Here is a 13,619-nt window from a genome sequence, read left to right as displayed (position 1 = left end):
CAGTATTATTGTATCATTAGCATTACTATTGTGGCCTTTTATTAGTAGAAGTATGGTATTGTTTCCTGTATTAAGGTTTTATTAGCAAGTTGGTATCATATTATTAGAAGTATTATAGTACTGCAGTACTGCCGTATTATTAGCAATATAATGGTAATTTTAGCAGTAGTATGGTATTATTAGCAGTATTATGTTAGCAGTACTATGGTATTATTAGCAGTATTATGTTAGCAGTACTATGGTATTATTAGCAGTATTATGTTAGCAGTACTGTGGTATTATTAGCAGTATTATGTTAGCAGTACTGTGGTATTATTAGCAGTATTATGTTAGCAGTACTGTGGTATTATTAGCAGTATTATGTTAGCAGTACTATGGTATTATTAGCAGTATTATGTTAGCAGTACTGTGGTATTATTAGCAGTATTGTGTAATTATTAGCAGTAACAGTGGATTAAGCCGTTATGTAGAGTTATAATGCCAGTATTAATATACATCTCACCTGAGCCTTGCTGACTCTCCTCAGACTGAGGAGCTGTAGTTTACCTGAGTTAAAAACTAAAACCAGGCTTAACGTGAGAAACAAACACTTTGTCCATGATGGTCTTCTCTGAGGCAGCGGACACAACCCGGAGGAGAAACAACTAATCGCACCGGTAACAGGAGCGACTCTGAAGTACATACACTTCCGTGTTTAGTTTACTATCACACCGGACCCAGGTCACGTGATATAGGCAAGTCTTACGCTGTGACGTCTTTTATAAATTAAAAAAATATGAATGCAATGTTTTATAAATTCAGATTCCTACTTCTTCTGTATTTTCTTCCATTGTAATAATAAACAGGCCTATCATGTTAATACAATTGAGAACCTGTAGATGTAATGACATGTAATCTCCTCTAGATGTCACTGTAAAACAGCCTTTCGCACACGCACAAGCACACACCACACACCACACACACTCACACACACACACACACACACACACACACACCACACACACACACACACCACACACACACACACACACCACACAGTCACATTGCATTTTAATACTCAAAATATTAATATTTGGTATGGAAACATTAGCATATTTATTCAATAACTTCCAGGTCAAGTGACCTAATGACTCAAAATCAGTGATGGATAAAATAACTACACAGGCTGTATACTAATACTTTGTAAGAAGTCCAGATCATGGATGTATAATATGAGCTAAATACAGTTTCTAAGTACATTACTTGAGTAAAAATATTCAACAGTGATGTATGTTAAAAACTGGTAGGAACCTTTACTTTTCACTGCCGCTGTTGCCACACGGACTCAAATGCCACACGGACATCACTACAATCGGCTTTCTGTTTGATATGTTTCCACCGTGAAATTACCGTTAGATATTATCTCTACCGGTTCTGTGTGCGTGTCATTACATGCACTTCTTAAATCAATCGTTAACGGACACTCGGTGGCGGACAAAGCGGACCAAAAAACGGGGAGACATTGGAACCCGGAGCTTTGGAACGTGAGAACCGCTACATGCTACGTGTACAGTAATAACAACCTGGAGGCCGGAGCGCTGGTTTTAAAAAACATGGATTATTTTCTTATTTTGACATAAATAAGCAGATGATTTCCAGCTGTAACGTGCCGGGGGGGTTTGGGTGGAGTTAGCAGAAAGTTAGAATGGAAGACAATGTGAAAAAAGATGAAGCATTAATGTGAAAAACTACTTTTCCCTTTTTGATTTTGAAGAGTTTTTTTAATTTCGACGGAAATCTGGGTTTTAAAATGATGTACTCATCCAAAAGAAAGCCTGTCCTCTACTTCAAAGAGGAGAGAAGGTAAGAGGGATATTGTTTTTATTATCAATATTATCAATTCTTTGATTTTACATTTATTCATTTTTGTTTTTAATTCTATATATTATTTACATTTTATTGTATTTTTACTACACAGTTATATATTTATTACATTTTTTAAGGTGATATTAATCTCAGCCATAGTTGCTACACCATTCTCTCTTTTATTTTTTACAATTTTTACATATTATATGTATTACTTATTTTTTGTTATTTTAATATTTATTATTCATTTTCTTGTAATTTTTTGTTGTATTTTTATAATGATATTTAGCGTTCTTTTGCTAAATATTTGTATATATTCTTATATACTGCTTCACAATGGTTACTTCTTCGTGTCAGTACATTTATTTATTATTATATATTATTATCCACATTAATATGTTTAAAATATATTTGTATTTGTTTTAATATTCAGTATCTGCAAACTAACTTAAGAATTAAGCAAATATAATGCTGTAGATTAACCTTTTCAAATAGTTCGTAGGCGCTTTCACACCGGAGTACTTTTCCCAGGAATAGTTCCGATAGTTCCTGGGATTTTGCGTTCAACTTTTTTTCAGGAACTTCCCCCCCCCCCCCGCATTAGCATTATTAGCATTAGCCCAGCGCACCAACAGAGAGAGACTAACTTATGAAAACACAAAATAAAACGTGGGAGCGGTGGAGTGATGAGTAGGTGTCGGCGCTTCTGGCGATTTACCCGGGAATTGGCAGTAAATCGCCTCCCGGAGTCCGGGACTTCAGGTGGCAGTATACGCCGTGAAGTTGTTTTCGGCCTGCCAGAAGAAGAAGAAGTGACGTCAGCGGCTTCATTAGCGTAATCTTCCCTCAGGGAACTTATTCCGGTCTGCTCTTAGTTCTGGAACTAAAGAGTTCCGGGGAATTAGGTTCCGGGAACTCTTCCTGTATCTTCCTGTGAAAGCGCCTCTTCAGTCCAAAACAAGCGTTAAAGAGAAGAAAGGAAGTATTAAGTTATTAAGCAGTAAAAAACAATTTCTTTGGCCTTTTTTTTTTTTTTAAAGAAATGAGATCTCTAAAGTCGCTCATCCACCAGATAAGTGAGTAGAGACTGTGGATCATTATTGCATGGCGTTGATAAAATCACTACAAATATTAGAGATTTCTGTGTTGCGTCTACATCTTTATAGAAGTCTAAAGACACATAAGCTGCTAAATACTCCGCTATGTTCCCTAACTAGGCTCTGATTTTTTTTAATGTATTTTATCGTAATAATATTTCTCAGAATAGCTCAATGTGTTGGTGAGAGCCTGAAGACTCAATCTTTTAGCACAAGTAGAAACATAACTTCCAGCTACGAGATGCTGAGAGGTTAAGTGTTGGATTTGATATCGTTTTATGACACTGATGATTATCTAAAAGCATAATATTGCAACTTTTAATTATTAAGAAAATTCTAAATTCAAATTTGGGAAAAACGATAAAATATCATAAATAAATGAAATATATAAATAAAATAACTATAAACAATCGAGTTAATCAGAGTTCATTGATGTGGCTATAAAGGAATTCTGTGAACGTTATTTTCTGCATTTTGTATTTATTGAAATATTTTTAGATTTGATGATAAAGGCTTTTTTTAAATGTAGGTTAGGGTTCCTCGAAAGTGTGGGAACATTTGAATTGTACTCCTAAAAAGCTCCACTTTTAATTTGAAAAGTGACAATGCATAAAGAATATTAACCTTAATTAAAACAAGATGTTTATGTACACGGTTTTGAAAAATAAATTCTCTCCGTTGTCCCTTCACAGGTGTGCGGAAACATTTGAAGATATATTCCTTCATATTTAATAAAAGCTATAGGAAACAATCAAGAATTAAAAAAGTGTCTCTCGATGCATGTCAGTGTGTATCTGAACTAAACATTTGATTAAATGTAGGCTGTATTTAAAAATAAAATAAAAATCACAGTGCTCTGGAGTGTTGTTAATATGTGTAAAAAACGTTTCTCTGCATATTAAATAATTTCCTTTGATAATTTTTTTTAATTAAATGTCAGTATGTGTTTATTTTGTTGAGTTTCTTTGTTTTTCTGCACCTCTGCACTGATTGAGTTTTTTGCATTTATTTAACAACAATTAGATTAAATGTAGTCTATATTTAAAAATAAAATAAAAATCACAGTGCTCTGGAGTGTTGTTAATATTTCTAAAGAACGCTTCTCTGCATACTAAATAATTCTCTTTCCTCCCCGTCTGCTGCAGGTTCCTCTCCGGTAAATGTACGGTTTACAAGCTGTTCGGGCTGTGCATGGTGCTGCTGCTCGTCTCTCTGCTCTGGCTCCAGCTCAGCTGTTCGGGGGAAATGTCCTCCCCGCTGCACGAGGAGCGCCGCCCCCCCCCCACAGCCCCCCTGCCCCCCCACCAACAGACAGGCGGAGGACGACCCCTCGTGGGGTCCTCACAAGCTGGCCCTCATCGTGCCCTTCAGGGAGCGCTTCGACGAGCTGCTGGTGTTCGTGCCCTTCATGCACGACTTCCTGAACAAGAAGAAGATCCGCCATAAGATCCTCGTCATCAACCAGGTGGACCACTACAGGTGAGGGGGCGCTTTAGTGTCACGGGGAATGATTTACAAGGTAACAACAAAATAACCGATTTATCCTCAGACATTTAAATTTAAAATGTACTTCGATCTCAGAGAATATAATGAATCATCATTCATTCAGTTGTTATAACACTACAGCGGAGGGGACGCTTTAGTTTTACAGGAAATTATTCATTAAATGATATCTCATAAATCTATTAATTGAACCCGGTCGACACTGGAGTAGTTTAGGGGGAAGTGTCCTTCACAAAGGCATGTGGACTGCAGTCTATCTGAAGATTAGCGCACTGCGCCACAGCCACCCCTTCATTCCAGAAAACATCCCATACATGCTTCTAAGTGCACCACTTTCCTCTCAGAGAATATCCAAAGACGTGTACACATCTAAAATCCCAGTGGTATAATATATGCATGTGTATTTCCGGTCAGTCAGTAGATTTCTGGCTTTATCTGTTGTTTTGAACATTGCAGACTGAAGCTCAGCGCTGACTTTTCAGTTCGTCCAAAAACAATTACCTCGGTTTTGTCTTTGTTTAAATGACGAAAGTTCTGACACAAACAGTCATTAAAAGCAAGAGAGCAAAATAAACATAAAACAAGCATACAGCAACTCTGGTATGAAATGCATGAGTAGAAGTTACAGTGCGGTGTGAGATATGAGTAGTTTCATTATAAGCAGCGGTGAAAAGAAAAGTCTTCAGCCTGGACTTAAAAGAGAGTTGCATTAGACGTTGTGTTCTTGCTCCAGGTTTAACCGAGCGTCCCTGATCAACGTGGGCTTCCTGGAGAGCGGCAACGACACAGATTACCTGGCGATGCACGACGTCGACCTGCTGCCGCTCAACGAGGCTCTGGATTACGGGTTCCCCTCCGAGGGGCCGTTCCACGTGGCGTCGCCCGAGCTGCACCCCCTGTATCACTACAAAACCTACGTGGGGGGGATCCTCATGCTCACCAAGAAACACTACCACATGGTACTGAACACACACAGGGATATACAGTTTACTTCAAAGTCACTTAAAGGTCCCCTATTATAGTGTTTTCATCCATATATCACAGGTCTCAGGTATATACAGAGCCTGTCTCTGATTGGCTGAAACACCAAACAGATCATTGCAGCATTACCCATAATCCCCTCTGTTTCAGCCCTGTTTCCAAAGTGCTGATTCTCTGTCTGTTACTTTAGATGAAAATAAGGAGCCCCTCCCCACGCCCCTCAGAGAGACATTTGGTTACAAAGAACTCAATGGTGCTCTAGGAGGAGATTCAGGTGATAAGGGGGGGGGGTTACCTTGGTTGCTGATTGGCTGATGGTTACACAAGACAAAACATCGTTATGACATCATAAAGTGGTAAAAAGTGGATTTTGCACAATAGGTGACCTTTAAAGGACAAAAAGTAACATTTGTCTGCACATTAAAGGTCCCCTATTATGCAAAATCCACTTCTTCATGTCTCTTCTACATCAACATGTGTCCCCTCTTCTTCATGTCTCTTCTACATCAACATGTGTCCCCTCTTCTTCATGTCTCTTCTACATCAACATGTGTCCCCTCTTCTTCATGTCTCTTCTACATCAACATGTGTCCCCTCTTCTTCATGTCTCTTCTACATCAACATGTGTCCCCTCTTCTTCATGTCTCTTCTACATCAGCATGTGTCCCCTCTTCTTCATGTCTCTTCTACATCAACATGTGTCCCCTCTTCTTCATGTCTCTTCTACATCAACATGTGTCCCCTCTTCTTCATGTCTCTTCCATCAACATGTGTCCCCTCTTCTTCATGTCTCTTCTACATCAACATGTGTCCCCTCTTCTTCATGTCTCTTCTACATCAACATGTGTCCCCTCTTCTTCATGTCTCTTCTACATCAACATGTGTCCCCTCTTCTTCATGTCTCTTCCACATCAACATGTGTCCCCTCTTCTTCATGTCCTCTTCTACATCAACATGTGTCCCCTCTTCTTCATGTCTCTCTTCATCCAGCATGTGTCCCCTCTTCTTCATGTCTCTTCTACATCAACATGTGTCCCCTCTTCTCCATGTCTCTTCTACATCAACATGTGTCCCCTCTTCTTCATGTCTCTTCTACATCAACATGTGTCCCCTCTTCTTCACGTCTCTTCTACATCAACATGTGTCCCCTCTTGGGTGAGACATGTTCTGTATATCTGAGACCTATAATATATGGTTGAAAAAGAGTAAAATAGGGGACCTTTAACTTAAATCCAACAGCTAAAGAAATACATATATTATAATTTTTTAACAATATAAATAAATAGGATAATATGTACATAATAATTCAAAATAAAATATTGATTATTCCCCAAACATTTTTTTTGCACATTTAAACAAATCGGACAGAAAAAAAATCACAGACATGTATGTGAATATATATCTAAGGCTTTTACTTTTATATATTTAGCATATTAATGGTACTGCACAAATAAAATAATTGATTTGATAATTGACAGAAACAAAATGACAGTAATATAAATATATAATGATTTGCTTAAAGGTGGGGTAGGTAGGAATGGAGAAACCAGCTCGAGTGCCCCTTCCTTCAGACTTCCTCACAGAGCCCCTCCTCCAACACACACGAACGCGCACATGACCAATGAGGGCACGGGATAAGTTTGTGCACAGATGGAAGGCTGACAGGCAGGTAGGCCATCCAGTTACTTTAGCCGGCTCAGATGATTGGTCGAGCTTTTTACAGCGCCACGGCTTCCACAGATGATATTTTGTTATGTATTTATTGTCAAAGCACTTAAGATATTCATTGCTATCGGGATGTTAAGAGCATTCCATGGAATATAACAAGTGTTTCTGAAGTGAATTACCTACCCCACCTTTAAGGTTTTTGAGATTGAGCAAAATCTTGAGCAATTGCGAGCATTAATCCGTTAACTTTGACTTCCCTAAAATACAAGCGAAAGGGGAAGACAGTTTGAGCAACCGGCTCTTTTTCTGCTGAATCACAATCTTAGTTCAGTTTGAATCCATTTTTCTCATCAGCACAAAGTCTACCTTGTTATCTCTCATGAAGAAATAAAATAACATTTCATTTTGTTTTCTTATTTCCAGTGTAACGGGATGTCGAACAGGTTCTGGGGTTGGGGACGAGAAGACGACGAGTTCTACAGAAGACTGAGGAAAGCCGAGTTACAGGTAAAAAATCAACATGTGGATTGTATTTCATTCAGGAGAGACTTAGTTCGTAGTTAACATATTTATTGCTTTATGAACAATAACGTTTTTGAGATTAGACCCCATAATACTGTGATGAATTAAGGGGGAGGAGAAGCCGACTAGAAAAGAGAAACCCCCCCGGGGTCTAGACAGGTGGTGAAGAACTAAAGGGAAATACAAATCCGGAGTGATGAGGGTTCTTCTGGGCTAGCCTGCCTTGGATCTGATGAGACTGGAGGTGGAGGAGGGTTGCATCAATTCTCCTGAACGATGCTGGCAGGGGAGAGAAAGAGCAGATTTAAACGTTTGCCGGGTGTGCTGTGATTGGCTGTGGGGATGAGACGCAACCGGTTGGTTTAGCTGGGGGTATCTTGCGCCCTTGCTTATTGCAAGAAAGAATTGTGAATGAGAGCGTGGGAACCAGTCTTCGTGAAAGAACTTGCGCTGAGCTTCATTTGGACATCATAAGCACAAACATACAGAATTGCAACTTTCACATACTTTATGTCTTACAATCTTTCTGTATTGAAAATGAGACATTACTAGTAGGGTGGTCCTTAAAAGTGAAAGTGGGAAAGTCTAAGCTCCAACCTCTTCTTGACTAATAGAATGAATTCTGGGGGTTGGAGCTTAGACTTTCCCACTTTCAATTTTAAGGACCACCCTACGTGAGGCTAAACTTCAAGGTTGAAGAGGGAGGGGTAAATAGGCGCTTTCACACCGGAGTACTTTTCCCCGTACTTTTCTCGTTTAGTTCCGATAGTTCCTGGGATTTTGCGTTCACACCAAAGAGAGAACTTAGTTCATGAGAATATTTCTCCCCTTTTCAGTCCCTGCTAGAGAGCAGGTACTTTCCTGGGGAGAAAAAAGTTCCAATTTCTGATTGGCTGGGCGAATGCAAACCACGCCCTGTAAAACTCGGAAAAGTTTTGTGAAGCCGCCATTGTATTTGCTGGCATTAGCATTATTAGCATTAGCCCCGCGCACCAATGGAGAGTAGAAGCCAGTCCCCAACTCCGGGGACTTCCGGACGGGGACTTCGGGTGGCAGTATACATTACGCCTGCCAGTAAACCCAAAGCAGAAGAAGAAGAAGTGACGTCAGCGGCTTCATTTGCGTAATCTTCCCTCAGGAACTTATTCCGGTGTGAACGCGATCAGCTCTTTCGTTCCATGGGGGAACTAAGTGCTGGCACGAAGTGCTGGGAACTAAGTGCTGGCACGAAGTGCTGGGAACTAAGTGCTGGCACGAAGTGCTGGGAACTAAGTACGGCAAAGTACTTGGTGTGAAAGCGGCTATTGTTGTTGGAATTTGAATAAAATTCACCAAGAGAGTTTTCTTGACTATCTTAACGAATTCCGGTGGTTGGAGCTTAAAATAAATGAATTTGAAAATGTACATGGCACTAAGGACCACCCTATAGGCCAGTGTACACAGACTGGTCGTCGTGCGAAACCAATACAGAGATAATTGACAAGACCAAAAGTACAAAGTAAAGCAGACAAAACTTGCATAGTCATAAATAATAACAATTAAGGGGAGAGAAGAATAAACAAATGAATCAAGATAACATGGTAAGTTTAGGGGACTTGATCATATTGTATGAAGTGTATACTAGCAGGGGCATCACAGGCCTCCATCTCTTTTAAAAATGTCGTTTTCTGAAGCCGTATGGCATATGTGATTTCCTCCATTTCGTATAACTCCCAAAACTTCGTTTCACGTTGGAGGTTCAGGTTTCAACCATCTAAACGTGATGCGCTTGAGGGCTGCCGCTAAAAGGATTTGTAGCAAAGTTCCCTCTGCCAGCAACCCCTTCAGGGAGTGCTCCAAGGAGAGCGACTCTGAGCAAACTTGTATTGTGTTGGTTTTGTTGGTAAGGAAACAAGGATATTGTTCTGACATTGCTATGTAACATTGGAGGAGAATTGGTCAGAGAGGCAATGATATATTACATCTAAAAACAGCTTGTTTACAACAACATTTTTGTCTCAGTTTTTATGATAAAACCAAAGCTTCATTTAGTGATTTAAGGTGCATTTTGTGTCCATTTTTTAAGATATCTGTGTTGTTTTTTCAGCTCTTCAGGCCGAGCGGCATCACGACGGGATATAAAACATTTCTCCACATCCACGACTCGGCCTGGAGGAAAAGAGACCAGAAGAGAATCGCCTCTCAGAAACAGGTACGAGAAAAGTGCAAATGTATCTCTCAAATTAATAATAATAATAAATGTTATTTTTAAAACACCTTTCTACAAGAGGCATGATAGAAAGGCTTTTTTTAAAGAAAGTTTTTAGTCTTAAATGTCATCTTTAGTGGCATTTAAGTTTATTAAAAAATCTTATAACACTGTGAAAGCATCTTGTAATCTGTTGATTTAAATTATTATTATAGTAAAACTAAATCAGGAAAGCTGCTCAAAACTCACCAGAAATAATACAAAGCAAACACTTTAATAAATACATCTGTTGGCTATGACTCAGATCAACTCCGCTGCATCACTCTCGGTGTTATAAGAAGAAATATAATAGTATATATCTTGAAAAGCATTGAATGCAGCGCTACTGTTTGAAATACAATACTAACATGTTTTAATCCCCCCCCCAGAAAAATAGGGAAAAGTAAAAAGTCATGATACAAAATCTGTGAAATAAATTATAAGAGACGGTTATAAAATATTGAATAAAGGATAAATAAAAATAATAGTCAAAGTACAACATCTCTTAAAAAATACATTTCAAAAAGCATTTCAATTAAATACAATTATAATTTTTCAGAAATGTTTTAAAACATAATGATCCCCCCCCCAAAAGTAAAACTCTCCTGAAGTGGCCTTGAAACAAGTCTTACATCTCCATTACCTTACGCTTTGAGAGCCTTCAATTAAAAATGTGATTATGCTGCTAGTAAACTGTTTAAACGATAAATAATTAATTGCATTTTTTTAATTAAATAGAATATGTTGGCTGTGACTCACGTGGTAAAATAAATATTAGAAAATATAATATTATATATCGTTAAAAAGCATTGAATTCATTGGTCTAAAAAAATCTGAATATTCCTTAATCTGTGTCATAAATCAATCTTTAAGTTATAACTTATTAAATAAATAAAATGTTAAATAAAAGAATATTCATAATCACTCCCGTGTGAAACAATATATTATAAACTTTTATTAATATAAAAGTTTAAGAAAAACATAAATAAAATGTAAAACTCTAAATTCTATGAAATAAAATAGCCATACTACATAAACATATATATATATATATAAATATATATAAAATGAAACATTTCCAATAAAAGAAACAAAAATGCTCATATAAAAATAACATTTAAATAAAAGAAATGATCTTAACTCTTCCTCCCCCTCTTCCTCCCCCTCCCCCTGCAGGAGCAGTTTAAGGTGGATCCGGAGGGGGGTCTGTCGAACCTGCGGTACGAGGTGGAGTCGAGGCGGGACCTGAGCATCAGCGGCGCTCCGTGCACCGTCATCAGCGTGCGCCTGCAGTGCGACACGGACCTGACGCCCTGGTGCCTCCTCACTTAGACACCCACCATCTAACGGTCAGATTTTAAAATCCCGCGATGACGCTCCGATCGTTTCTACGCAAGCGCTGGTCGTGGTTCCAGACTCTCTCCTTTAAAGCAAAGGAAACCACGACCTGGGAAACGAGAAACGTCTTTATTATTATCAGGTACATCTCAACGATAAAACTGCTGATTTACAACGACTAAGAAAAACCTTCGGGTGGTTTTCAAACTTTTAATTTATCGACTTTTAGCAGGAGAAACCTCAGTGCTCGGACACGGACTTCAGCACCAAACCACAGCTGTATTATGTTATTGTTTTGGGGATCATTGTTACATTTCAAAACTAACATCTAAAGGGTTTCATGGTATTCGTTTGTGTGCCTGCTGGTGAAATGCAGAGGGAGGAAGCAGTAAGTATGTTTTTTGTTCTTGTCCATCTTAAACAAAACTCGCCAAAGATATAAAAAGAAAATGTATGAAATCTGGATTTTGCATTTAAGTGAAAACCTCCCCAAATGTGTTTTTTCTTAGAATCAAAGAACTGTTTCAAGACTGAAAAGGAATGAGGAAAAATTGTTGCTGCACGAAGCGGAAATAGGAAACGTCGAAATATTGATTGATCTTTATCACCAGGTACATCTGTACGGTGGCCCACAGGTGCAAACCAAGCCCCCAGGAAGTGCGCCGGACTCTGAGGAAAATATTCGTTGGGGCCAAACGGCGGTACTACAACCTCCGTATCAGTCCGTGACGTCACTGGGCCCAGAAAGACTTTTTCCCATTGACTAACATGGGGAAAGAGACGTCTGTAAATCAGCGGATATTTTTTTTTAAACTAAATAAACTACCCAGTAGGAACTATTTTATAGCCCTAAAGATACATAAGGTCCTTAAAGTTGTGAAATGCATTAAAAACCGAATCCAGATTTATTTTCTGTCTCCATTCGTTCTACTGAGCCGAGTGGGAGCTCGGGGCGGGGCTAGCTCTGACAGCTAGGCATGCTGGGTAATCTGTGACGTTTCGCTCTCTCAAAAATTGGGCCATTTTGTCCTCATGCGCCAATGAGCAGCTCTCATAGGAAAGAACGAGACCCCGCCTCCCACGCTGTATCCAGTTCTTATTAAACATCCATGGTGCAAACGTGCTACAACGACCCGAACACTTCCATTAGGAGAAACGCGCTCTACTTACAAAACAAATGTGGTTCACACGCAAATGAACAAACAACAACTTTACAACACATGCTGCGATAAGCTCAGAACACAGCGGAAACCAGGGCACTCTTAAAATAATATCAGAAGGAATCGTGTAGCGTGGAGGAGGGTGGCGCAGTGGGTTGTGCGCAGGTGTTGGGGTCAGGGGGGCACAGGTTCAAACCCCACTGCAGTCCGCATGTCGTCGTGTCCCTGACGGCCCGTCCACACTACAGCTTCGACAGCTTCAAAAACGGTTTCCAACGCGTCTGCCCATTCACTTTGAATGGGGTGACGTCACTTTTCGCCGAACTGCATTGTGGGAAGCAGAGCAGAGCTTTCCTGGCGTTTCAGGCTGCACAAGTTGAGCAATGTTCAACTTCTGAAGCTTCTGAAGCTTTCGGTGGAAGCGTCAGCCAATCAAATCATATGCCAGTACAAGCTCTAGCCAATCAAACCGCTGCTTGTGTGTCAGGGGCGGGAGATTCATGTGATTGGTTGTTGGTCGAGCTTCAGACACGCCCAGCTCCAAGCCTTTTTTGAAGCTGTAGAGTGGACGGGCCGTCAGACACTTCACCCCAAAGTGCTCCTGTGGGGATTGCCCTCAGTATCGAGTACGTAAGTCCCTTTGGATAAAAGCGTCCAACAAGTGACATGTAATGTAATGTAATGTAATGTAGCTACCTTGTTAAAATAAGCTAATTAAATCTACATCTTAGGTCGGTTTCCAACAACGGTTGTCCAACTTTATCATCCCCGAACGTCAACAAGCGCTGCGTCACTTTTTAGTGTCTCCGTTTGCCCATTTTTTGTATGAGATGTCTCTTCATGTGTTTTGGCATATTTGTGTTTTTATATCTGCATCGTTTCTGAAGCCGCAGCCTATTGGAAATGTTCTGGGTCGCTTGCACCTGTGGGCCACCGTACCTCTCAACAATAACTGATTTAAAAGAGAGTGGATTAAAAAACCTCCGGATGCTTTTCAAACGGCATTTAGCAGGACGCACCTCAGTGACAGACGTTCGCTGCATCATTGTGTTTTGTAACTGGGATGCAAAGAGCAGTGCTTTGTAATGGATCTGCCAAACATGCATCATACTGTCGGTTAAAGGGTTGATTTAAGCTTTTGTAAAGTGAGTACTAACATCAACCGTGTCTCATGTTGTTTTTATTTGCCTGCTTTTTTTTATTTTGGATTTAAGAGCAAGCCCATCTTTAAAATAACTCCAAAGAAAATATTGCAAAATGTATTCGATCTGAATTTAT

At 39.5% G+C, this 13,619-nt stretch overlaps 1 protein-coding gene across 1 annotated transcript; it reads left to right on the top strand.

Moving 5' to 3' along the window:
* The first annotated feature begins 1,325 nt into the window (after positions 1-1,325).
* On the top strand, positions 1,326-11,706 carry b4galt7 (xylosylprotein beta 1,4-galactosyltransferase, polypeptide 7 (galactosyltransferase I)). Its single transcript, XM_034240322.1, is given in 7 exon segments — positions 1,326-1,842; positions 4,088-4,228; positions 4,230-4,421; positions 5,179-5,404; positions 7,518-7,601; positions 9,703-9,807; positions 11,020-11,706. Coding segments are annotated over 7 exon segments (957 nt in total). The 5' UTR covers positions 1,326-1,789; the 3' UTR covers positions 11,176-11,706.
* Positions 11,707-13,619: the final 1,913 nt, after the last annotated feature.

The sequence above is a fragment of the Gymnodraco acuticeps genome, unplaced genomic scaffold (assembly GCF_902827175.1).
Source record: "Gymnodraco acuticeps unplaced genomic scaffold, fGymAcu1.1, whole genome shotgun sequence".
In the NCBI taxonomy this organism is placed as follows: Eukaryota; Metazoa; Chordata; class Actinopteri; order Perciformes; family Bathydraconidae; genus Gymnodraco; species Gymnodraco acuticeps.
Note: the sequence above shows the minus strand (reverse complement) of the source record. Positions and strands in the feature narration are given on the sequence as shown.